At 37.7% G+C, this 26,533-nt stretch overlaps 1 protein-coding gene across 4 annotated transcripts in view; it reads left to right on the forward strand.

The window, feature by feature from the left end:
- The window catches only part of RAB27A (RAB27A, member RAS oncogene family), a 71,872-nt gene that overhangs the window by 36,809 nt on the left and 8,530 nt on the right, over positions 1 to 26,533 (forward strand). For all 4 annotated transcript variants that reach the window (XM_063089885.1, XM_063089886.1, XM_063089884.1 and 1 more), the window contains 4 exons: positions 13,176 to 13,350; positions 19,048 to 19,133; positions 20,494 to 20,597; positions 22,928 to 23,051. In XM_063089885.1, the coding sequence (XP_062945955.1) occupies positions 13,198 to 13,350; positions 19,048 to 19,133; positions 20,494 to 20,597; positions 22,928 to 23,051 (467 nt within the window). In that variant the 5' untranslated portion in view covers positions 13,176 to 13,197. The remainder of the gene's footprint in view (positions 1 to 13,175; positions 13,351 to 19,047; positions 19,134 to 20,493; positions 20,598 to 22,927; positions 23,052 to 26,533) is intronic.

The raw sequence follows: 26,533 nt of genomic DNA on the forward strand, positions 1-26,533 counted from the left end.
CAAACATAAAATAATCTCTACAGTGATCGGTAATAAAATGTTTTCATGCAACATATCATGTTCATTCCTTATTGCTCAATTGGCTGTTGAATCAGGATGAAAGCAAACGTGCTGAAAACATGTGCCTGAGCCTTGCCTGTCATTTATTGAGTGTGGCTCACATGTGTTTCCTTAAATAATTTCACAAGAATGGACACATAAATCTCCTCTGATTAAGGAAAAAATAGAGAAAAGCCTAGTGCAAATTATAGCCTCTCAATAACATGTTTATAAGAACTTCAAGTAACATGTATGCACTAAAGGCAGAAGCAAGTAACTTAGTCAAGTAACGTAAGTGAACACTTTGGAGACCTCTAAATTTGGTATATAACTCATTTGACTGTATGCTTTTTTAATTCCAGTTTTTAAAAAATAACAATACAGGTGAAAAAGGAAATGTTGAATAAAAGTTTATAAAACTCTTAAAGTCCCTCCATGGATCCCAGGGTTCCACAGAGCACAAATTGAAAACCACAGATTTAATGCCTCTCTGATTAAGAACTGCAATGCCTTGCTCTTTTATGATGCTTTATATTCATCCTCTTAAGACATTATGGGTTTATTTCCAAAAATAAGTATAATCCAGTTTTTAAACACACCTTTCTTAGAAACTAACAGATGAAGTAGCGAAAATATAAATAAGGATATATAAGATTGGAAACCACAACTAATTAGCTTAAACTAGTATGTATGTCATTTTGCATCCAACAAACAGGGTGTAGAGATTATTTTCACGCAATCATGAAACACTTATAAAACTTAAAGAGTCTTAACAAATTCACCCAGATTTTATATTATGCAGACCACATTTACTGATTACAGTGCAGTACAATTAGAAATCAACAAGGGTGGGCCCGTGACTCACTCGGGAGAGTGCGGTGCTGATAACACCAAGGCCACGGGTTTGGATCCTATATAGGGATGGCCAGTTAACTCACTTGGGAGAGCCTGGTGATGACAACACCAAGTCAAGGGTTAAGATCCCCTTACCAGTCATCTTTTTAAAAAGAAAAAAAAAAAAAAAAGAAAACAACAACAGTAACAAAAAAGACAACTGTGATTGGCAGGCTGATTTAGAAATTGGTTGAACGGCTGTACATTGTTGTTCCTCAGTCCTTTTATGTAAGTAAGCACAGGGCACATCCCATTCTATAAACAGCTGCTGATAGAAATGCAAACAGTTAATTCTAAGAGTGCATACCAAATAGGTGGAACAAGGAAAGTCTTCATGAGAAGCAATAAGAAGTATATCTGATCAGACCTTGTCCATTAGGTGAGTTTCTTTCCTTTATTATTTATTTATTTATTTATTTATATTCAGCTGTTAAAGTATGTGATATTTAGGGAGCAATTAAACACATGTAGATACATTCTGGAGAGAGTAGAACTGACGAGGACCAAAAAGACCCATATCTGGCTGTCTACAGCTTATTGACCCCTAATGGGTGAGGCTCAGAATCCTAGCATCATTGTTTTAGTGGTATTAAAACATCAAAAAATCGTTTGATTTTCTGAGCATATTTTGCTGTTTTTAAAAGCACTGAGATGGTGTATGATGAAAATATTTACAGATACTAATGTTTTAAATTTGTGACCAACTTGTATCAATATACTGCCTTTTCATTAACATTGTGATGAAATAAAAACAGGCACAGTACTGACCAGCTCTTGGGTATCTGTAAAGGCTCTATTCCCAGATGTAGCTGGGGAAAGCCCTTTTCCTTATTGGGTGTGTAGAAGTCCCTGGAGACACAACAGCATATCAGCCTATTGAGGAAGGTTGAACATCGTGAAGTTAACATAGCAGCTCACTGTGTTACAAGGAAAGCACTTATTCGTTGACTGGCATTGTTAGTATAAGGTCAGTTTTTACATGCACAAACTGGAGTTTGGGAAGAGTACCTGGAGATAAGGGATAAGAAGCCAGAAGAGGAAAAGGAGAGTAGAGAGGTCATGGTGCAGGGTTGATGGCTAGAAGTGGGGTTGTTGGAACGCAACGTGGGGTATGAGTGTGATAGGGTGGATGTTTGTGGAAATGAAAACCAGCTGTGAAGGGACTGAAGTCTTGTGTGCTTTAGTAAGCCATTAGGTACCTAGAGAATATTCCTGGGGGCAGAGAACAGCTCTGCTTTGGTGTGGTTGGTGAGGATGAAGATATGGGGTAGGCAGGACAAGGTAGGAGTGAAGCTGCGTCTGGTCCATCTTAGTAGCATTATTAAGTATCTATGTGCCTAACTCATGGTTCAGCTTAGCCTTGGGAGTAGGGTGTGTGGGGATGGAAGCCATCACCATTCACAGTTCTGCAAGCAGTTACACCAAATCTCATCACAAAAAAGTGAAAGTATGGTCTGTGCCCTTTGTTTAAGAGAAGTCAGGGGAATGATTTACTGTATACTGTAAAAATCACTCTTATGAAACAGTGAAAATAGCATCCTTGTGTGTGAATGGTTGGGTCTGAAAAGGCAGGGTGTTGTTATGTATTCTGGACACAATTTCTCTATGAGGTGAATAAATATAGGTCACTTATATTCTCATTTTTTAAAAAAGGCAGTGATAAATGAGCTCCCCTTTTCCCCAGCTACTGCCAATTCAGGGATATTTGTCTAATTGTTTGTAGTATTTGGATAGTCATCCTCAACGAGTCTTTCTTCTAATTCATAAATATTTCTTGGAATGAACGATGCGTCATTGCTCCTTCACAAAGTGAAGGGTTTGCCTCTCGATTTGGTGTGTTTTCCCTAACATCTTTCCCATGTTGCAAGCATATGAAAAACAACTTGATGCAGGTGAGACGCAAGAGGGAAGTCAGGTTGTTTTGGTCAAAGGCCTTACCATGTGTGTTCTAGGTTCTGGGAGGACTAGTGTTGGCAGAATCCGCAACTCTATTTCCAGGTCAAAAATGCAAAGGTGTTCTTTGTTTGGCAACCTTGGAAATTCTCTTTCCAATTTCAGGTCCTTTGAGTGCTACCTGGTGTCTAATGCTCTTAGTCCTGGCTGCAGGAGCAGAACTGCCATTTCTAATATTTCTGACTTTGAGGCTTGGCCCAGGAGTTTGGTGGCACTCTGACCTAACCAATAGCTCTTCATTCTACCTGTTTAAAGCTTGTTAATAGCATAATTCCCTCTATTAACCAGTCAGACTTGCAGATATACCACCTTCCTGGTAGCTGAAGTTGCTCCTTCTTTTCCATTTTTGGAAAATATTTTTACTCCTTTCCTTGAGAATTTTATATAGTTTCAATGTCATTGTTAAGATATAGTGGAAAAAATACCAGGCTTAAAGCCATAAAATTGGTGTTCAAGCCTTAATCTGTTATTGTCATACAAACAGCAGTGATTTATTAATCTCTATCAAGCATTTTGCTGCTTACTTTATACAAGTAGGTGGTGGTGTCTGATTATTTGAATTTAGGAGACCCTGAATCCAAAGTCTATCTTCCACTGTCTTCTATGTGCTCACAAAAAGCAAGCACTGAGTGGAAGAAGACTTTATAGATTTTGCACTTTTATCAGATTCTTTGAGCTTCAGGGTATTGTTAAGAGGTATTTTCAGCCATGGGTTAGGGATTCCATTGCAGTGACATATGGTTGTGTCCATTATGGGGCTGCTTTCACATTATTTAAGATATTACTCAGCAAACCAAATAGCCACTCCTATTTCTACTGTATTGCCTATATTTTACAGGTGACATATTCTAAAGTGTCTTTTTTCCTGTTACCCTGCATCTATAAAAAAAGAGGTACTTTTCACAAACTATAAGTACTGTAACATCCAGTGTTTTGGTGAACTTACTTTCCATAAATCCCTAAAACACTCATATTCTGATCCTGGGCAACTAATAGACCTGAGCTACAAATAATGTTTTTTGGGTAAATGAGTCAATAGTCTCCATAAATTAAAAGAAAAAAAAAGCCAGTATTTCATATGAATCATTGACAATGGTCTTCTAGAACATTTTTTACTTCCAGAAATCATTCCAGTGCCCTCTTCTTTCCCAACATATAGTTGCTTGTATTATTTGCTTACTAGGAGGTTATGCTGGCCACCCTCTGAAGTGATGGTAACATTTCAGAAATAGTAGATTGACTCCTGGATTGAGACTGCTTATTTTTTCTTCATCCTGGTCTTTCTCTGTAAGAGAAGTTGCAAATGTCTGGAGGAAGCTCCTGCAAGTGAGGATATATTTGGATGTCCTAGCAGCATTTGGAAATGTATATTTAATTCAACAGTATTTGCAGATAATTTTGTTTTTTCCCCTGAGGAACTTGCTATGTTGAAATACCACCATTTGCTAGAAGTTAGTCTTTTCACTTTATTTAAATGAGGAAAACAGAATATTTCTATGTAGCAGGTACATTTATAAATATTAAGCCAAATGATATGTAACTTTAGATCCTGTTTGGATTCTGTTTTAGCCAAAACATCTCCCTCATGATTAAGGATGAATTTATTACTATATTGTTATTACTATACATATTCATAGAGATGCATTTATGAATCATAGGTTATAAGTGAATACATGTACAGTTACAATCTAATATTGTGAATTTAAATAAAATCAAACTCATCTTTCAATAAAGAGACAAGGAAGAGCCAGATTCTAATTTCCTTCTACTTTTCAAAGCCGTTAGATTTCTACTTACTTCTCTCTGCCTGAGATCATTGCACAAGCAAGATAAGCTCTTTGTTTATAATTTCATCTGTTCTACTCTTTACCGATTCAGGAGGGTGGAGGCATATCTACTCACATGTAGACCAGACACCGAGATGAGGAAACTCTCATGCACAGAGGACACAAGCTGTCTCCTCTTACGGACATGGGGGTCCCTGCTGTTGGGTGGTATGCATCTTGCTTCTGTAGTGAAAGTAGCAGTGTTTGACTTCAGGGTGCAGGAATTGTAATCTTCTGAGACAGTTGTCACCAGGGCTCAGCTGGTAAATACAAGCTACCCCTATTCTTGTTCCTATTTCTACGTAGAAATCATTTTGGGCTGGGGAAAGTGAAGTCCATAAGCTACATAGGAATATAGAAATATTTTATTAACCATTCTAAAAAATTCAAGATTTTTTCAGGTACAAACATTCTTTACAATCTACCTCATGTTCTCTTTTTAAAAATTTCTCCTTATTTATTTTCTATCGAGCTTCATGTTTTTATCCCTTTGGCATCTTCACGTGCATGGCAAACATGTGGCTTGTGCACATATCTGCAGGGAAAAAGCAATATGGGGATATGATTTTTTTTTTTTTTTTTTTAAAGATGACCAGTAAGGGGATCTTAACCCTTGGCTTGGTGTTGTCAGCAACACGCTCAACCAGTGAGCGAACCAGCCATCCCTATATGGGATCCAAACCCATGGCCTTGGTGTTATCAGCACCTCACTCTCCTGAGTGAGCTACGGGCCGGCCCCTGGGGAAATGAATTTTGATGCCATGTTGCATTATGTTTATGAGAGAATGAGAGAGGTTTAAAATGTTCATAAGGATTGGCTTTTTTGAAAACCCCAAGGCAGGTATAGTCACTGTGAGAACTCAGATTGGGACATGACTAAAGGTGCAAGGTCTAAGGTAGGGAGGAGTAAGAAAATGCATTTTCCACAGTGAGTATAACTGAATTGGCTCCTCACTGTACCCTGGCACCAAGCACATAATAAGCATTCGATAAATATTTGCCGAATGAAGGAATGAGCAAGAGCGCCAGAAGTATCTTTACAAAGAGCTTGAGGTGGTGCCAGAGAAAATAATCCTAATTTAAGAGTAAAAAATCTAAGGGACTGAGCCAGTCCTCAGGGAAGTGAAAAATTTCATGATTTTTCTGTTTTCTTTCCATTTGAAACCATAGGAAAGAAAGACATAAAGAGAGGATTTATGAGACATGCTACAAGTATCAGGAAGATTTATTTTTTCTTGGATTTGCTATGACCAAGGAGAGGCAGAAAAGCCCCTGGTTTATGACTTCTCTCCTTGAGGGAGCCCATCAGAAGGAAGGGTTTTTTGATAGAGGGGCTGTAAGGGCAGAAGCACAGATCCCTCACCCCAGCATATCTGAGTCTAAGCCTGAGTCATAGAGCAGTTTATCACTATAAAGGCACCAAAGACAACTTTTGATGCCTGAATCAAAACAACTATAACTGAGGTTTCTAGCTCTGAAGACAGGAATAGAGAGAGAACAAAAATATGTTAGAGAAGGATATAGGACGGAATCTAGGAGAAGTGGATCTAGCCCAGCCCCGTATCTAACTAGGTGGTTGATTTCAGACCATTCACTTGCCTACTCTGGACCTGACTTTCCTCTTCTGGAAATTAGAGCATTCAACTGATGAACACTCCCAGCTCTGAAGTTACCAAAAACTACACAGATAAAACTCATTGCTAGATTGGAATGTCAAGGTAGCTTTTGTGATTGATAGAGACCCCAAAAGTGATTGCACCTAAACTGAGTTTCTTTGTATGTTTTTTTCTGAGGGTTCAGATACTGGTTACATTAAGGAAAGATTATAGGGCTGGCTGGTTAGTTCACTTGGTTAGAGTGTGGTGTTGATAATATTGAAGTCAAGGGTTCGGATTCCTGTGTCGGCCAGCCGCCAAAAAAAAAAAAGTTATAAAATTACATGCCTTGCTAATAAAGAACTTGATGAGGATGTTAATAATAATAATAGCATTGCTAATGATAAATTTCAATTATTGAACAAACACAGGGCAAGCAAGGTACTGAAAGCTTTCTGTGGATTATCTCAGTCCTTAAACCAACCCATTGAGGTTAGTAATGTTGTTATTCCCATTTTACAGTTGAAAGAATGAGGCTTAGTTTAAGGAACCTGGATCAGGTCATACAAAGTAGAAACAAGAGTCAGAATTTGAACCTAATCCTACTTGTCATTACATTGAGAAAACATCACTCTGCCTAAGGTATAAGTCTTGTGCAGATATTTAGCTCTCTTTAAGGGGATGAGCAGATAAAATAAAATCATGTATGTCTGGTACTGTTTGTGGCACACAGTAGCTGTCCAGTTAGTATTACTCCCCTCCCCTTTCTTTTACTCTTTGTTCTTGATATGGGTGATAGAGGGAAAATTTAGCTTTTAAAAAATGGCTGGCCCATTTAGAGTAGATTAAGAATGATTCTGCCTAATGATAGAGGATCCTAAGGTTAGAATCTAAGATTGACTTTAATATGAAGCTTCAGGGAGAATTTGGGCTATTGTGTGTGTGTGTGTGTGTGTGTGTGTGTATGTGTGTGTGTGTGTGTGTGTGTGTGTGTGTGTGTGTGTGTGTGTGTGAGAGAGAGAGAGAGAGAGAGAGAGAGAAATAGATCTTTCCCTTTTGCTCTTAAATAAAACCACTCTCTTCTATCCTATCCCTGAAAAACAATTAAAATATATATATATTTTTTTTAAATGAGGAAGGAGATCATGGACTTTCTCTCACTGGGCAATTATCGCTACATAGTACCTGTTGAGGAAGTGGGTGTTCCTTGCTTTCTATTGTTAATCTGGTGAGCATGAGGGTGGAGAGCACTTTGAAAAAATATTTGTGTAAGGAGGACAGAGAGAAGTGAGCTGAATGAGAAAGTCTTTTTCATGTTCCAAGTTGGAGACATTCTTGATTCTTTAGAAGAATCGAGTATTTGAAGTATTTAGACACTAGTACCTCAAGGAGACACAGAGTTTAAATATGTGGTCTTAGGTACAAGTGCTCTTAACAGATCCTTACTTTTTATTTTATTAATTTTTAGTTTAGGGGCTCAGTGTACTTTCTTCCAGTTCTGCATATTGATCCTAAGAAGCTAGATTGTTAGATGCTGCTGCTGATAGCAACTAATTCTTATATAGGACTTGCTTTTTGTGCCAGGCATTGTTCTAAACTTTATGTGTATACACTAACTCAATCCTCACAACAGCCCTCTGAGATAGCTTTACTGTTGTGCTTTGTCAAATCTAAACTGTGTTGATGGCCTTTTTTGATCTTGCTAGAAGATGCTAACAAAAGGTTTTCACATAATTCTATCTCTAGTGACCCCTGATTTTCACACAACTGTATCTCTCACTAGATGATAGCAATTGGAAGATGTCTTTAGTTGTAAGACAGAAATATATAAGATGCACCCCAATTTAAACTTTTTTTTTGGCGCTGGCTGGCATAGGGATCGAACCCTGCACCTCGATGTTATCAGCACCACGCTCTAACCAGCTGAGCTAACCGGCAAATCCTAAGTCCAGTTTAAAAAAAGTTAAAATAAGAAAGCACATGTATGTTAGAATTAATCAAGTAGGATATCATTTCCATTTTACAGATGAGGATCCTGAGGCAAAAGACATTAAATAAATTTCCCAAAGTTACATGACTAGATTTCAGTCCAGGTGGTTTGGTTCTAGAGTCCCTGCTTTTAACCTCCATTTTTTTCTGTTTCTCAACAACACAATAATTGAGCTCCTGCTAACATGTGGATAGACTGGCCAAGACCCAGTTACTTATCCCTTCATTATGGCACCTGTGGTAGACAAGCACCAAGATCCTGCCTCTAGCTCTATGTTGAGGATTTTTGCACTAACGCAGGTAAAATGCTTGACATGTGGGCATCTAACCCAGGCTTCAGACCCGTTTTCAGCAAGAATTGTGCACGAAGGAAGCCTGGAGTACATGTAAAAAATAGTGTGCATAAAATGTGTCCCAAATGCCAAATTTTGGTACTGTGTTTTCTTACTATTTTTCTTCCTGCTCCAAAATGCCAACATAAAAATAATTTATGTTATTAAATTTCCATATTTGAGGAATGGAGTATTTTCTTCTGGAAAACAGGCCGTAGGAACACCACTCTGGGCTTGAGTAACAAATAAGAAAACAAAAAAATATGTATATTTTAAAAATATGAAAACCTATTAATTGAGACTTAACATTACGTTGTTTTCACCTAGTAGTGGTAAGTAGTGGTGACATACCCACACATGGGAATGCAGGATGGGGTTGGGAGTGTAGTCTGCTGTGAGCTAGAATTACTTTTGTGGAAAGACGGGATGATTCCATTAACTCTAGGCTTTGACTAATAACAGCAAGCTCAGATAAAGAGCCCGTCACCATCAACACCATGCCCAAACCTTGAAAAATTTCTCTGTTATCACTTTGAAAACATGCCTGCCCCCTGAGTCTATTTATTTCCTTGCAGCTTCCTTATTCCTTAGAACTCTGGTCTCCATTAACCCATACCGACTTGGTCAGTGCGACCAATTTTGAACAAACTACACAGCCTCCAAATTTGCTAAAGGTTTCCCCCAACTGAAATTTCCTATTTCATTGCTGGCTCATGGATTGATGTTTTGCTGCCAGGTCCTTGCGGTAAAATGAGAGGTGAATGCTCAACCAAGGAAGCCTATATCACTCACCACACCTTTCCCTGTTGTTTGTCAAGTTCTCTTTTGCCAGTTCTCCTTTCTCCCACCCCCTTTACTGTACGCCAACACATACCAGCTGTTCAAGTGTGGAAATAAACTATACTATGGTGGATGTAAATTTTGGGGTACAGAATATCTACTGTTGAGGTAACTTATAGGTAAAATTTTAAGTTTGTTGGTTCAGCACAAGTTTAAAGCACCAAACTGTTGATTTGGAGCTTCTAATTGTCATTTCTAGTATTGAACTATTTGAATATCTGAAATCAGTTTGAAACAGTTCAGACTATTTTCAGACCAGTTTTATACCAGTCTAAGCCAGTAAAAATCATTTCTTAGATGACTTGAACTAGTTATAAACAGTTTGATAAAATCAGAGCAAGGGTGATCCAACAGGAAGTAGATTTAATTGGTCACCACTGGTTTGATTCAGTAAAATATACTCTGAACCAGTCAAAATTTATGAGCCCGTCAGAACTTGCTTGTGCAAGTTAGAACCTATTTGAGCTAGCTAAAACCAATCTGAGGCAATTAAAACTATTAAAATAAGACTCAAATAATTTTGGTTTGATACTTCTGGTTTTAGCCAAAGTGGTTTTAGATCAGTCTGAAATAGTTTATAAGTAGAACTTCTTTTAACTCTTTTAACTCACTCTAATTGTATGAACTAGTCAGATTCTTTTGAACAGGTATGAGGTTGCTAAAATGGGTTGGAGTATTTTATATGGATTTGAACTGTTTTTAAGTTGATCAGAACTCTTTTGGAATAGAAATGTCTATTTAAAATGAATTGCAAATGGTTAGAACCAACCCCATTTACCCCCCCAAAAAGATTGGAATTAGTTTGAAAGTGATCTCTGTTGTTTCAGCAATTTAGTCTGAGTCAGCCAGCAATCTTTTGTGCTAGAAAGAGATGTTTTGAGCTGGCCAGTGCCAATTTCAGAAATTGTTCTACATCTTCAGGGAAAATCTGAATGTCTTGAATGGGGAAAAGGGAGCGAGCTAACATTTACCAGCTACCCAGTATATGTCAAGCATTGTGCTGGGCACTTGACAAACAGTATCTTATTCAGTCTTCAGAATGATGGTGTGAATTAGCATGCATTATCTTCTCTTTCATAGAATGGAAATCTAGAAATATAAGACACAGAGACATCCAAGTAGTTGGTATGTGGAAGATTTGGGATTCAAACCCAGCTCTGCTTGACTTCATGTGTTTCCTATTAGACTACCTTGTGAGATATCATACCACTGAGTAATGGACATAAAATTTTGGGTAGAATAGATATTGGACTTGGAGTTAGGAAATCTAGATCTAGACGGTGCAAATCAGTTAACCACTCTGGCTTCTGTTTTATCCTTAAGAAAACTGAGCCCAGAGAGTGACAGGTCTGAGCATTTATTTTCAGATCAAGAAATCAGATAAGTGTCTTAAAAGTGCAGACTATGATTAATATTGATGGTGGTATCTATACCTTCAGTTTGTGGTATTTGGGTTGTTAACGTTTCCTTTATGATAGCTTTGTTAGTATTGCTATCAGGAATAGAAAACAAAACTCACAAAGACTTACATGTGTGATTCTTCACCCATGGAAATGAAACACATTGAATTGTTGGTACAACAGAGATAGTTTCATCTAAGTCTTTGAATTTCACTCAAGTGGGTTTAGCAAATTCTAGAATATTGAAGCTATCGGTGACAGCATTTTCTCTTGTACCTTAAATTTTATAAAAACATAGTTATGAAAATAACCAACTTTTTCCAAATTAAAAGCAAAGATGAAATAAGGTAGCCACAGTGTCTTCTTGCATCGTTCTCATTGCAGAATTGGAGAGTTGCCTTTTGCTTCCTCATTCAATTTGAGGGGAATCCTCCCAAATGATTCAATGTTGTCTGAATCTGCTTTTAAATTCTTAGTGCTCATTTCTAAATAACTTGGAGGTAAGTGGGATGCTGTGATATGACATGCTACAATGTTTATGCATAAGTGGTCATCTTTTGGAGAGAAATCTGTTATGTATCATTAATACTGGCAACTTACACCTGCAAATACAGACACTGTTAAGATAGGAAAGTCATCATCTTTAAATTGTCACTCTTTATAGTGTGCAAATAGAACTATGAATGTTTGTAGAGGCTCTGCCCTTATCGACTGGCCAGCCATATCTGAAATGTGAGGTCCCAGATCTGCACTAAGGCACTATGAGGAAGTACATTGCAGCAGCTCTTAGGGCTCAACATTGAGGATTTTTGAGCATAAGGTGAGTCACCAAGTTGAGGATGAGGTGGGGAAGCCAACTTTGAAAGTCAATAAGTGTCTTTGCCTGAGTTTTTATTAATTTTATGGATCTATAGAAATAATCCTATAGGAAGCACTGAGTATTACAGCAAAGTTTCTGGATATGGCGCTGGGTGAAAAGCAGACAACATGGGGAAAATCAGCATCACCTAACATAGGGCATCTGGTGTTTGTGTGGAGAGGTGAATATATATGTTTGAATGGGCAGGTGGAGTTGTCAGTGATAATGGGATAGCTGGTAATGTTTTCTGATTTTTAGGAGAGTTTATTGTCATCAGAGATGGGAGGATAGAGGTGAGATGAAGTATAAAAAGAAGAAAGCCTTCCCTGGAAAGAAACTCAGTTTTCAGTTGGACTGATATTTCAAGCTTGAATCTATTGAAAGGATAAAAATAAATCATGAAAAGTGTTGATTGCAGAGAACTGAAAATAATCATGGTTAGGTATTGCTGGTAAAAATGACTTTTTCTTCTTTAAGGTGGACTTTTGTTTTAGTACTGAAGAGTTGAATTTTCAGCAGTTCTTGTTAGAATATTAAAATAAGTATAGGTAAATGAAGCCCTTAGTTGTGGAACAATGGTCTCTGAGTGGTGACTGCTTAAATCTGGAACCCAGTTCCCAAGTGAGCAGTGATATTCCAGAGAAGTCTAATATAATATGTAGCACATATTAATAATAATAATAATATATAAGGAAGCTGCAAGCCAAATTTTACTTGTAAATTAACAATGTCTTCAAAGGAAATATAACAACATGAAGATGAATAGGATAAATGAAATTACCTAGATATCCAAGTAAAAAGAGAGAAAAGCCAAGGATCCAGCACTAGGAGACTTTGAAAAAGGAGGGAGAATTGAAACCACTTGCACTCTAAGAATTACTATTATTCTCCTTCCTCCTTTCTTTGATTAGTTTTTGTTCTGTGTGGTCTGCAGATAAGATTTGGTGACTATTATCTTCTTGTCGATTATAATTCTCACTTGGAATTTTTGTCTTAATAGTACATTAAAACTAAACTGTTAGTTATTGACCATTATTTCAGTAGTATCTAGCAAATTATTAGATCCTCAGAGACAGTGAACAGTATGTAACCCACTATTAGTTATTGACCATTATTTCAGTAGTATCTAGCAAATTATTAGATCCTCAGAGACAGTGAACAGTATGTAACCCACTCTTCACAGAACTCCTCGGCATATCGGTGTTACATCAAGGTACTTGTTGGGGGCTGACTGGTTAGCTCAGTTGATTAGAGCACGGTGTTACCACACCAAGATCAAGGGTTTAGATCCCCATACAGGCTTGCCACTAAAAAAAAAAATAAAAAAAAATAAATAAATAAATAAAGGAAGTACTTGTTGAACTGAATATTAAGTTGTCACTTTATTAATTAATAACTAATATTTTCTAATGGATTTTAATAAATATGCATTTGTTTGTATTTTGCAGGTGAACCACTGAGTTCTTCATTATGTCTGATGGAGATTATGATTACCTCATCAAGTTTTTAGCTTTGGGAGACTCTGGAGTAGGGAAGACCAGTGTACTTTACCAGTACACAGATGGTAAATTTAATTCCAAGTTTATCACGACAGTGGGCATTGATTTCAGGGAAAAGAGAGTGGTAAGTTCTATATCCTTCTATATAAAAATGTAATCTCTAAGTCAACATTTGCCTGTCTGGTTAGTTTACTTTTTAAGAATTAAGAGGACAAAGGTCGGGATCTAAAATTAAAGGGTATATATAAAAGTGTGTTATGTTCAGTCCGGGCAAGGTGATTGGAAAGGCTATGCTGCTTTGTATTAAACCAACCAGACAAAGTAAAAGTGCACTGTTCTTTTAAATTTCCCTGTGGTACCCTTTTGGCTTGTGTCTTCCCTTCTGAACTCCACAAAGTGTCTATTTTTGTCATGAAGCCTGCCATCCACTCTGCCTTCATACCCCTGTTTTGTCAGCTATATCTTCCACCCTTGGTGTCTGGTCATTTTTAATGGCATTTCTCTTCATTAAAGTCTCAGCAATTTCACATGGAACTCTAAGTGGCAGAACTCATCACTGCTGCCAGGAGGGTGAGGTTGGAGTAGGAGTGGGGAATGCTGGTAGTGGATGTGATGTTCTGCAGTATCAGGAGGGGCTCCTTTTTTTTTTTTAAAGGCCCTCAAAACCAAAAGTTATTCTAGTGGAGGGAAGGACAGGAGGTCACTGTGTCACAGTTGCAGAGGAAAGATGGCCTTCTCCATTGTCTACATTTCTTGCTGAAAAATCCACTGTCACCTTGAAGCAGGTTAATAAGTGGTCAGGAGATTAATGACAAAGGCCCTTTAATAGAGCGTATTCTACCAGGGGAAGATACAGTCCCTGACTTCCAGGACAGAAGAATTCATTTCCTTTTATCCACTCTAGGTCTTTATTTACTTCCAGAGAGTCTTATAGAGATTAGACTCATTTACTGAGTAAGAATGGGGTCCTAATGAAATTTTTAGTATTGACATGTAGTTGATAGAATCTACATATATGTATGTGATTATTTTTGTTAATTAATTCTCATTTTATACCTTATTTTTTAAAAAAGATTTGAGATATAATTCACAAAAAATAAATTCATCCATTTAAAATGTAAAATTCAATGGTTTTCACTATATTTAGAGTTGTGCAACCATCACATTTTAGAACATCTTCATCACCACAAAAAGAAACCCGATACCTGTTAGTAGTCTTGCCCCCTACCTCCTTCCCCTAGCCACCACTCTACTCTCTATGGATTTGTCTATGCTGGACATTTCATTTAAGTGGAATCATATGATATGTGGCCTTTTGTGTCTGGATTCTTGCACTTAACATAATATTTTCAAGGTTCTTCCATGTTGTATCAGGACTTTATTCCTTTTTATGTCTGAATAATATTGCACTGTATCGGTATACCATATTTTGTTTATCCATTCCTCTATTGATGGACATGTGGGTTGTTTCTTTTTAGCTATTGTGAGTAATGCTTCTTTAACATTTGTATATACCTTATTTTGTGGATCTACGTTCTTAATTCTCTTGAACATATGCCTAGGACTGAAATTGCTTGGTCATATGATAACTCTGTTTAACCTTTGAGGAATTTCCATATTTTCCAATGATGCTGCACCATTTTACATTCTCTCCAGTAATGTATGAGTATTTCAATTTCTCCACATCCTCACCAACACTTGTTATTTTCTATTTGGCTATAGCCATCCTTATATACATTATATGAATACATAGCATATATGATTATGCTATGCTGTGCACTATAAATGCAAGTTTATAAATATCAGTTATAAACAGAAAAAGAATCAAAGGCCAGTGAAAGAGTTAGACTGGGGTTTGATTTAGAATGTGTGTGTGTGTGTCTGTGTGTGTATGTATGTCTTTGTGTCTTCTCAGAGTATGATATGCAAATAAATTTAGCTCTCACATTTAAGTCTATGATCTGCTTTGAGTTAGTGTTTGTGTATGGCCTGAGTAGGGGTTCATCTTCACTCTTTTGCATATGGATATCCAGTTGTCCCAGCACCATTTGTTTAAAGACTATTCTTTCTCCCACTGAATGGTCTTGGCACTCTGGTGAAAATCAATTAACCATAAATGTAAGGTTATTTATTTCTGGACTCTCAATTCTATTCCATTCATCTTTATTTTGCCAGTACTACACTATTCGATTATTAAAGCTTTGTAGTAAGTTTTGAAACTGGGGAGTATGAGTCCTTCTACTTTGTTCTTTTTCAAGATTGTTTTGGGTCTCTTGCAATTCCATATGAATTTTAGGATTAGCTTGTCAGTTTCTACAAAGAAGCCAGCTGGAATTCTGATATGAATTGAATTGAATCTGTAGATTAATTTGGGGAGTATTGCCACATTGACAACATTAAGTCTTCTTATCCAGGAACATGGGATTTTTTTCCCTACTCATTTATATCTTTTTAAATTTATTCCAACAATATTTTGTAGCTTTCAGAGTATAAGTTTTGTACTTCTGTTGTTAAATTTATTCTCAAATATTGTAAATTAAATTGTTTTCTTATTTCATTTTAAAAGTGGTTATTGCCAGTGTATAGAAATACAATTTATTTTGTAAATTGATGATACTGGAGTCTTGCTGAATTTACTTATTAGTTCTAATAGTCTGTGTGTGTGTATGTATTTATTCCTTAGGATTTTCTATATACAGTATCATACCATCTGCTTTTTTACTTCTTATTTCCCAATTTGGATATGTTCTATTTCTTTTTCTTGCTTAATTGTCCTAGAGAGAATATTCAGTAAAGTATTAAATCAAGATGATGAGAGAGGACACCCTTGTTTTGATCTTATGAAGAAAACATTCAGATATTCACCATTAAGTATAATATAAACTGTGGGTTTTTTTTATCATGCCCTTTATCAGGTTGAAGGCATTCATTCCCTTCTATTCCTGTATTGAGAGTTTTTATCATGAAACCATGTTGGATTTTATCAATTGCTTATTTTACATCTACTGAGGTGATTATGTAGTGTATTATAGCAATTGATTTATGTATGGCAAACCAATCTTGTTGTTCCTGTGATAAATGCCACTTGGTCATGGTGTATAATCCTTTTTATATGTTGCTGCATTCTGTTTGCAAGTATAGGGATATTGGTCTGTAGTCCCCCTCTGCCTCTTGTTTGGTTTTGGTATAAGGGTAATATTGGCCTCATAAAATGAGTTGGGAAGTTTTTTTTCTTTACTGTATTTTGGAATGTTTTGGAAGGGTTGGTTTTAGTTCTTTAAATATTTGGTAGAATTCATTAGTGAAGACATTTGGGCTTGGGCTTTTCTTTGTGGGAAGTTGATTACTAATTCAATCTCCTTCTTGGTTATAGGTCTATTTAGATTTTCTGTGTCTTCTTGAATCAGTTTCAGTCATTTGCATCTAGAAATTTCATCATTTCTTCTACATTATCTGATTTGTTGGCATACAATTTTTCATAGCATTTCTTCATAATCTGTTTATTTCTATAAGGTTGGTAGTGTTGTCTTTTCCTTCATTTCTGATTTGGAAATATGAGTCTTCTATTTTATCCTTGGTCAGTGTAGCTAAAGTTTTATCAATCTAGTTGATCTTTTCAAGAAAAGATAACTTATTTATTTCTACTCTAATCTTTATTATTTGTTTCCTTCTGTTTACTTTGGATTTAGTTTACTCTTATGTTTCCAGTTTCTTAAGGTGAAAGGTTGAGTTGTTGATTTGAAATCTTTCTTCTTTTTTAATATATGTGCTTACAGCTAATAAATTTCTCTCTGAGCACTTCTTTAGCTGTATTCAATAAGCTTTTTATGCTATGTTTTTGTTTTTATTTACCTAAGCATTTTCTTGGGTCCCATTGTGTTTCTTCTTTCACCTATTTGTTATTTAAGAGTATACTGTTTAATTTCCACATATTTGTGAATTTTCCAAATTTCTTTCTGTTATTGCTTTCTAATTTTACTCATTGTTGTTGGAGAACACACTCTGTATATTCTGTCTTTTATATCTGTCACTCTATTGATATTCTCTATTTAGTAAGTCATAGTTCTCATACTTTCTTTTAATTCTTTATACATGTTTTCCTTTAGTTCTTTGAACATATTTATAATAGCTAATATAAAGCGTTTTGTCTAGTAAGTTCAGTATCTGGGCTTCCTTGGGAACAGATTTTTTTTTTTTTTTTTTTTAGGTGGCTGGTTGGTATAGGGATGGAACCCTTGACCTTGGTGTTATCAGCACCAGACTCTAACCCACTGAGCTAACTGGCCAGCCCCAGGAACAGATTCTATTGCTTGGTTTTCCCCCTATGTATGGGTCATATTTTCCTGTGTCTTTGTGTATCTTATATATTTTTTGAAAATAGTACACTTAAAATAATATAAGGTGGCAACTCTAGAAATCAGATTCTTCTCCCCCACCCCTGGGTTTCTTGTTTTTTCTGTTTGTTTATTTTTGTGGTTGCTGTTTGTTTGTTTAGTAACTTTCTGGGCTAATTCTGTAAAGTCTGTATCATTTGTGTACGCAGCTACTGAAGTCTCTGCTGAGTCAACTTAGTCTCTGCTAAGACAGCTAATGAGTGAACAGAATTTCTTAGATTTTTTGAATGAATAAGTCTCTTGGCCTTTTTGAGGGGCTCTGTGTGTGTGTTGGGACATGTGTTTAATGCTACTTCAGGCAGTTCACAACTCTGCCTTAGTTCACAACTTTCTGCTTGAGAAGAACCTCAAGGTTGGTCAGAGGAAGAGACTAGGGCCTTTTCAAGTCTTTATTGGGCATTTGTAGAGCCCTGCACATGAACATGGCCTTGTAGGTTCCAAGGAATATTTGGGAGCTTTAAAAATCTCTCTATGGACACCTCCTTCCCCATTTATTCTTTTAAATGTTTTTTGATTAGACTTTGTTAGCACCAACTGGTATTGCTACCTCTAGTAGCTGTGATGTTAAATAATTGCTGTTGATTGTTTTCAACAAATGCCTTAAAGGATAGGGCTGTTCTCATAGAGCAAGCTCTTAGTGCAGTCAAATAAAGAGAAGGCCTGGGGATGGAGCCTTTCACAGAGCTTCCTGACAGTTCTCTGAAGATGGGACTTTTAGGGAGCTCTAAATCTGTTCTGTCTCCACTGTCTGCAGTGGCTGCTAGGTTGATGGTTTTTCACAACTATCATAGTTGTGTACATTTGCTGGTTTTTAAGGCAACTGCATAGCTGGGGCAAGGAGGATGGAAATAGGGCAAGTTAAAAACACCACAAAACTTACTGTTTTTACTAATAATCAGTAATTTTTCTTGAATAAATACTCCTTGGAATGTTGCAAGCCTTTTTTAATTTCCAGAGTTCTGAAAAAGTTGATTTTGACAATTTCCGCCAATGGTTTAGTTGCTTTTATGGAGGAAGAGATTTTTGGACGTCCTTCCTTTGCTGTTCCAGGAGTGCTTCCTATCAAATTATTTTAAGAGCACTTTTAGAGATGGATGGGGACAAGACATAAAAAAGTAATATTTTGTAAAACTAATGACCTGAGGGAACTTTGAGGAAAGGCAAGCCAATTATTATTTTTTATACAAGTTGTTGTCTTATTTACATATTTTATAAATTTATAAATTACATAATATATATATGTTTTTTAATACAAATTATTGTATTATCCAAATAAAAAATTTTGACATAAAATACAAACAAGATTGTATTCCAAATGGTATTTTCTTTTGAAGTTTGGATACTTTGAGGGTTTGTACTAAATAGAAAGATGCGAAATGTTCACTGTTCTGTTCTCTTTTGTTTTCTTTTTTACTTTGCTATTTCAGGTGTACAGAGCCAACGGGCCAGATGGGGCCATTGGCAGAGGCCAGAGAATCCACCTGCAGTTATGGGACACAGCAGGGCAGGAGAGGTATCAGATCTTCAGTTACGTGTTTCTTACTGAGGGAAAAGGGAAAAACAGCTATTCTCATCACACAGTGGTCTGAGCAGGAAAAAGCCAGCTGATTACTTGATTTGCACCTGGATAAGACATGCTGGCAAATTAGCAGGAAATTTATCAATCTGAGTCGATAATGGTGGCTTTATTTCACACAAGGTCAAAAAAAAATGAATCCTTTTTAAAATGGACTTTCTTACTTGTGGACTTTTTTCTTCTTTTTTCATACTTGTACACTTTTCTCCATTTTCTCCATTTACTTTGCTATTTATTCAACCACAAGAAAGCTGCAAAGTTATATACATTAGTCTTAGCTGATTGTTAGAACCTAGTAAAAAATCTGGTTGAATTAATTCATATGGCCAGAGGTTACTTGACTAAAATAAGCCACAGGAAATCTTGATATAAAGATTTTTTAAGTTACCTACAGCCTCTGTTTTCTCTCACAGCTACCTTGAAGGATTTTGCTTTTAACTTTTTATTATGGAAAACTTCAAGCATATTCAAAAATAGAGAGGATAGTATAATGAATCCATGTACCCGTTACTCAGTTTCAACAATTAGCAAGTTGTGGCCAATCTTATTTCATGTATGTCCTATCACTTCTCACCCCTCTTCATTATTATTTGAAAGCAAATTCCAGACATTATATTTCATTTGTAATTGTTTTGGTATGCATCTGTAAAAGATACTCTTTTTGTAAAAACATTGATCACAAATATTTTAGAAAAACCTAATATTGCTGATTAGATGACAAATTCATATCAATATTTTCTTCTCTGGAGCCTGTCTATAGTCACAGACTTTGTGTATAGGCAATGTGTGTGTGTGGGGGAGAGAGAGAGAGAGAGAGAGAGAGAGAGAGAGAGAGAGAGAGAGAGAGAGAGAGAGAGAGAAGAATAAAGCCTTGGAAGGCAGAGTACTAAGAAAGGATAGGGTCTGAGTCAATACTGTTCCCATATTAAAGCCAAAGAAATGGTTATCAGTAATAAGAGATTTCTGTAGAGACTGAAATTAAAAGATCATGGAACACATTGTAATGTCAAGTCAAGTTTCACAGAAGGAAAACATAAACAGTAAGCACCATTGCTTCTGACCTAATTAATTCATTGTACAATAAATTCTTGGCTGCGACTAAGATCACGAACTAGCTCTTATCATCCACGTCCAGCAGGATGGGTTGTCAAATTACATGGTCTGTTAACACATAAACTTATGTAAATGATAAATAATTTTGGAATATTGTCATATATTTTGTTATTATTAAGAAAGCTGAAGGCATTGCTGGCAGCTTTATATTTAAGGAGTGACTGATCTGCTTTTACATTCCTAGGTTTCGTAGCTTGACAACAGCATTCTTCAGAGATGCGATGGGTTTTCTTCTACTTTTTGATTTGACAAATGAGCAAAGTTTCCTCAATGTCAGGAACTGGATAAGTAAGTGTTATTGTTTCCCTGCCCCCTAATCCCCACTCCCAGAAACAGATTGCCCTTATGTTCTACTGCTGTTATGAGTTGTTTTTGGAGGAGTTCCTAGTTCACATGCTGTCTAAAGGAGCAAGGTTTTTTGTTTCGGGGCAAAGGTAACTGAAATATTCTGCTTTTCCTAGTAACGTTAACTTTGATTTGTTGACTGCTTCCCATGCTCCAGATACAAGGCAGCACTTTACATGTAATCTCCTAATAAGGCTATTCAACAGAGGGGACTCTTGTCCCCATTTTATAGATGAGAAAATAGAAGCCTAGAGAAGTTAAATCTTTAAGTATCTGATTAGAGTCCTGCTTAGTTTTTAAAACCTGGCAAAAAATGACCTTTGTGAAATTTTCTGTGATAACTTTAGTTGGATTAGATTTTTTCCTGTCCTCTTAACTCCTGTTACATTTTGCACCATTTAAAAGATCTTTATCACATACCATCTTATTCTATAGTTATATACATATAAGCTCTTTTCCTTAGTGAGATTTTAAAAATAACTAATTTACTTTTTATATAAGTAATTCACAATCTTTGTAGAAAATCACCAATAATCACACCTCCTAGACTTCCCAAAATAAACATTATTAGCCATCATTACTGGTAATACTTTCATAGCTCTTATAAATGCTTCAGTATATGCAGTTAGTGGTTCTCGAATGTGAGAGTTCATCTGAATCACCTGGAGGGCTTGTTAAAGCACCGATCACTGGCCCCACCCCCAGCATTCCTAATTCAGCAGGTCAAGTTCTCAGGTGATGCTAAGACTGCTGGTCCACAGACCTTACTTGGAGAATCACTGAATTAACTCATTTAATTCTCACCTTGACCCTATGAAGTAAGTGCTGTCATTATCACTATTTACAGATAGGAAAACTTAGGTGGTCAAATAACTTCCTCAGGGTCACACAACTAGTAAATGGCAGAGCCATGATTCAACCCTAGGCATACTGGGTCTTAAGTCCATGCTCGCAGCCACAACGTCGAACATAAATATAAGGTGTTAACAGAGCACAGAGCCACTCTGGAGACCAGAAACATTTCACGTTAGAGGTAACCATGAAGCAAGTCTTGAAGGAAGGTTGTGGTTGGGTATTCAAGAGTGTGGGAACAACATGTGTAACAACTGACAGGAAAGAAAGGACATAGCTTCTACTGGAAATGGTTCATGGTTTCGTCTTGCCTATGGAGGGCTTGTTACCCAAGTTGCCCCTTGAGGTCAAAGGACAGTGTCCCAAAACTCCATGCAATGTATCAGACCTGTGTTAATGCTCAGGAAATGCTCACCAACTTGACTTTCTCTTGATAAGATATGATGAACACAATTTCATAATGAGGAACTAAAATGTCAATACTTTTCTGGTTAACTAATAAAAAATAAATTAGGCCATAAACTTTGAAGTCTTACTGTGAAAGTTTAGGTTGCTTTAATTTCATTCTGGGGTGCAATGAGTAACAAATATGAGGATTTTTTTTTTTTCAGAAGTTAAACTATTTAGCTTAGTTAAAGCTCTTTTGGTTTGATTCAGTTGCTTTTTATAATTATGACAATTTACAGGCTTTCAGGTGAAAAGAAATAAAAGCTGTAAAGTAAGAATTTTAGTCTCTCTTAGTTCTGGTGATAGAATCATTTACTATTTATTCTGGGTCTTTTCTCCTCATTAAATCCTATATCTCATTTGTTTTAAATGAGTTGATTCTGCCCTTGGATAATAGAAAAATGTGAAAAATATTTTAGATAGAAATAGGTTAGTTTATAGGAAGACAATTCTTTTAAAAATGTCATTGCTAAGGAGAGAATATGTATGAAAAATGAGAGAATATATATGAAAACAGAGCTTTAAGAGTAGCAGTAAAGGGCTGGCTGGTTAGCTCAGGTGGTTAGAGCAGAGCCTTGCAACACCAAAGTCAAGGGTTCGGATTCTCATGCTGGCCAGCTGCCAAAAGAAAAAAAGTAATTAGGAAATCCTTCAAGTTTCTTTTCAAATGAAGGACAGTCAGGTATTTTGTGTGTTGGGGAGCACTCACACTTTTGAGGGTTAGTACATTCTTCCATCACTCTGTGATATTAATGAACTTGGGTAAGTGCTTAAGGACAGGAGTAGTTTTACGTTTCTTCCCCATCCATTGTTTTACAGATTGGATTATTGATGCTTTGAAAGCATTATATTGTTTCCTTATATTGTGTTTACATTTACAGTTTTCAAAGCACTTTTGTATGTATTCTCCATTGATCATACAGTTTTTTATTGTATGATCTATTTACCTATAATAAACTTTCTTATATTAATAGGCCAGCTACAAATGCATGCATATTGTGAAAACCCAGATATAGTGTTATGTGGAAATAAGAGTGATCTGGAAGACCAGAGAGTAGTAAAAGAGGAGGAAGCCAGAGGACTTGCAGAGAAATATGGGTGAGTATTTCTGTGGAGAAATATAAAGAACACATTTTCAGTATAAACATTAGCACATGAATGAGTAATAAGAAAGACAAATGTGAAAAATGTTTTAAAAAACTGAGCTGCAGGCCTTGGGAGGTGTCAAATGATCTACTTTTCATATTAATAGTATGTGATAGTGGGAGCCATAGAAAAAGCATGGGCTGAGGGCATCCTTCAGTGCTCTGGTTCTATTTTCTCAATCGCTTGGCATTTGCAGAAAGGCAGCTATACATGCAAATGTACTAACTGTGTAAAGCCTTCTTTCCAAGATGCAAACAGGAGACTTCTGGGATAAGGAAATCCTTTATGTTCAGCCAGGACCATTCAAAGCCAGTTCATACACTGTCATAGAGAGCTCTAGCATACAAGAAGGCCTTATTGGGTATTGCAGACCAGGTGCTGGTTTTGAAATTTCTGTGACAGGAGAGGAGTGTGAAGATCCCCTTTGGCTTAGGCTATGTTTTTTTGGTAGAGGGTCAGCAGGATACTGTCTTTCTCCTTGAGTTCTAGGAATAGGATTATAGTAGAAGCAGTGTGAATTGGACATGAAGGGAGTCAGCTGCTGCTTTTTAAAGTATTAAAGTGTCAAGGGCACTTATACAAATGAATTTGTACTTTACTTTTTTACCTCTAATACAGTGAGAACTCAAATGTAAGTTCAAACCCTTACTATTAAAAGTGGGCAGCAGCAAGCAGGGTTGAGAAGGGAGGGGAGGGGGATAGAGATGGTGTGGTATGATAGGAAATAACCCAGCTAGTGGCCTTGGTGGTTAGGCAGACTCCAGGGACACCTGGGGAGGACCTTTCCCTTTTCATTGTGTGACCACTGCTTTGTTCTTCCTTGGGTTGATGGAGGTTCAGAAACACTCAAAGATAGTGTTTTCACTGGGAAGGGAGTGGAGGGATAAGTTGGCCAGGTGGGAAGAAGCCAGACTCTGAAGAACTTTGAATACCAGCTACGGAGATTAGATTCGATTCCTGGGTGACAGGGAGATGCTGAAAGCCTTTGAACATGGAGGGATGTCATGCATACTTTTCAAGATCAGTCTGGGGGCTATAGGTGGGGAAATATAGAGGGAGGAAAGACTACATAGAGGGAGATAGAAGTGATGTGTGAGGTGGGTAGAGGCTGGATTTGTGGAAAAGAAAAAGGAAGAGTAAATCAGAGAAAACACATAGGGTGGGGCAGAACAGAACTTTACATCTTTCTCAATTCTAGCTCACCTGGGGGATTCCTGTCAACCACACTGGCTTATTCTGGCAAGGATTTGCAACTGGATATGAAGGTTTTCACTCTGGGGTAGATGGTGTTTAACCATGTTAGAATCACCTGGGCAGCTTTCAACACCTACTCACGTCTGGGCCTCATCTCTGAGCTTCTGACATAATTGGCCTGGAGGATTTTATCAGGCAGGGTTTGATTGAAGAAGTATACCTGTATATGAAGTTGATCTGTTACAGGGATTTGACCATATGCAATTGTGCGAGTGGGCCATGCAGTCTCTGCAAGTTGTTGTCTGTGTCTGAAGCTTGAAGTCCACAGGACAGGCAGTCAGGAAGAGAAAATGGATGTAAAGTGGGAGATGGGTGTAAAAATAGAGGATCAGCTGGGACCCACAATGATGGACTGAAACTCATGTCAGTTCTTGTTGCTTGTGACCTGGATGGTGTTGGTGTCCCGCGGAAACCAAGGCCCTTTGTCACAGGACTAAGCACACACACCTGGTCTAGCAGTCTGAGCAGGTGAAGGAGGATCTGGGGGAGGGTGGATCAGGGGCAGGTCTGGTTGCTGGTTTATGCCAACAAGAGGAGCCAGTAGATAGACCACAGCATATGAGAGCTATAAAATGGCTGCTGCTTCACTCCCCTCTTCCTCCCCACCCCCAGTCTCTCTTGTGGTCCCCACTAACCAGAAGGGGGAATTCTGGGAAATGTTGTTTATCCTAGCCAAACTGACATATTACAAAACCTGGGCACTGGTATCTTTAAAAGTTTTCCATGTGACTTCCATGTGTAGTGGTTGAGAACCACTGACAGGTGATTCTGAAGTGGAGTTGACAAAGCCCCACAGGTGGTTCTAATATGCCCCCTCCTCTCAAGAGGCATGCATGTAACACAGTGGACAAGAAACAAGGAGAGATCAGATACCACAGAGACTACTAAGTGTCAAAGCTGGGAGCTGTGTTGCAAGGCGGTAAGGAGGAAGTGAACGATGAAGCAATTAACCACGGAGCTAGACCATGTTTTGAGAAATATGTAAATGCCCAGAAATAGGGCAGTTAGAGAAGTCAGCTAGATCAAACAGGTATATTCTCAAGTACTGGGGAAGAATCAGGATTGACTTTGACACCTCTGGGCTGCTTCAGCCCTTTGCTTGTTTCCTGTGTTCCAGTTCTCAGGATTCCACAGCTGCCTGGTGTCAGAGAGCCTGACATCATCTCTTGTCATATCTGGTTTCTGAGGAACGTGGGGACCGTCTTTCGCCTTTTGTGCCCAGCTCACAATGTCTTTTTCACATTTTGTGCCCAGCTCACAATGTCTGTGGAGTATTTAATAGGGGTTCAATCTATAGTTTTCAAGTTGAGTTAAAATAAGAAGACAGGAGTTCTGATCAAGATGGTGGAATAGACGGTCCCCAGCATCACTCTCTCCCACAAATCAACCAATTTACAACTATAAAAATGTAACAACAGCCAAGCTGGGGCCAGTAGAGCTCAGGGGAAGAGGAGGAAAGACCTACAGAGTGCGTGATGGCGGGAGAAGCCACAATGAGAGAAAGAAAAAACTGCTCGGAGTGTTTCGGGCTGCAGCTGCGTTAAGGCTGGAACTGCTGAGTGCATGGAGCATGAGCCAGCAGAAGCCGCAGCTGTGCCCTTTGGATGGAGTTGCATGGAGGCAGCAGGGGACAAGAGGGCCTTGGTGGCCCCCAGGACAGCAAGACCACTAATAGGGTTCCCGCGGAGACACGCAGGAGCAAGGAGCCAGAACAGCTGTAAAAGGGGAGCCATTCAGAGGCCAGTGAATCATCACAAGGGACCAGGGCAGGGCTTATCCCATGGGAAGTGTTTGGAGCACGGGCGGTGGGGGAGACAGGCCCACCAGGAGAACACTGGGACACAGCAAGGACAGCTGATCTGTCCCCCAATCAGTGCAGGACCACTCAGAGGAGACTGGTTGGGAATGCAGAATTGCATGGGGTGCAGTTTGATGAAAAAACTCAGGCCCAGATCAGAGTTTCTACAAAATCCAGGTGCGCCGGGTCTCTGGTGAGCTGGAAGTACCTATAAGGTCAACCACTAAACCCTGAGCTGCACAAAAAGCCTTCCCTAGGGAAAGAGCAAAGCAGCAATTTAGCTCAACCACACAGTTTAAGTACTGGTTCCCACAGGAAGTTCCCCCATTTTAGAAGTAAGCAAAGGACAAAAAATTAGTTCTGGCCCAGACACACTGCCAGT

Source organism: Cynocephalus volans, chromosome 3 (genome assembly GCF_027409185.1).
Source record: "Cynocephalus volans isolate mCynVol1 chromosome 3, mCynVol1.pri, whole genome shotgun sequence".
Lineage (NCBI taxonomy): Eukaryota > Metazoa > Chordata > Mammalia > Dermoptera > Cynocephalidae > Cynocephalus > Cynocephalus volans.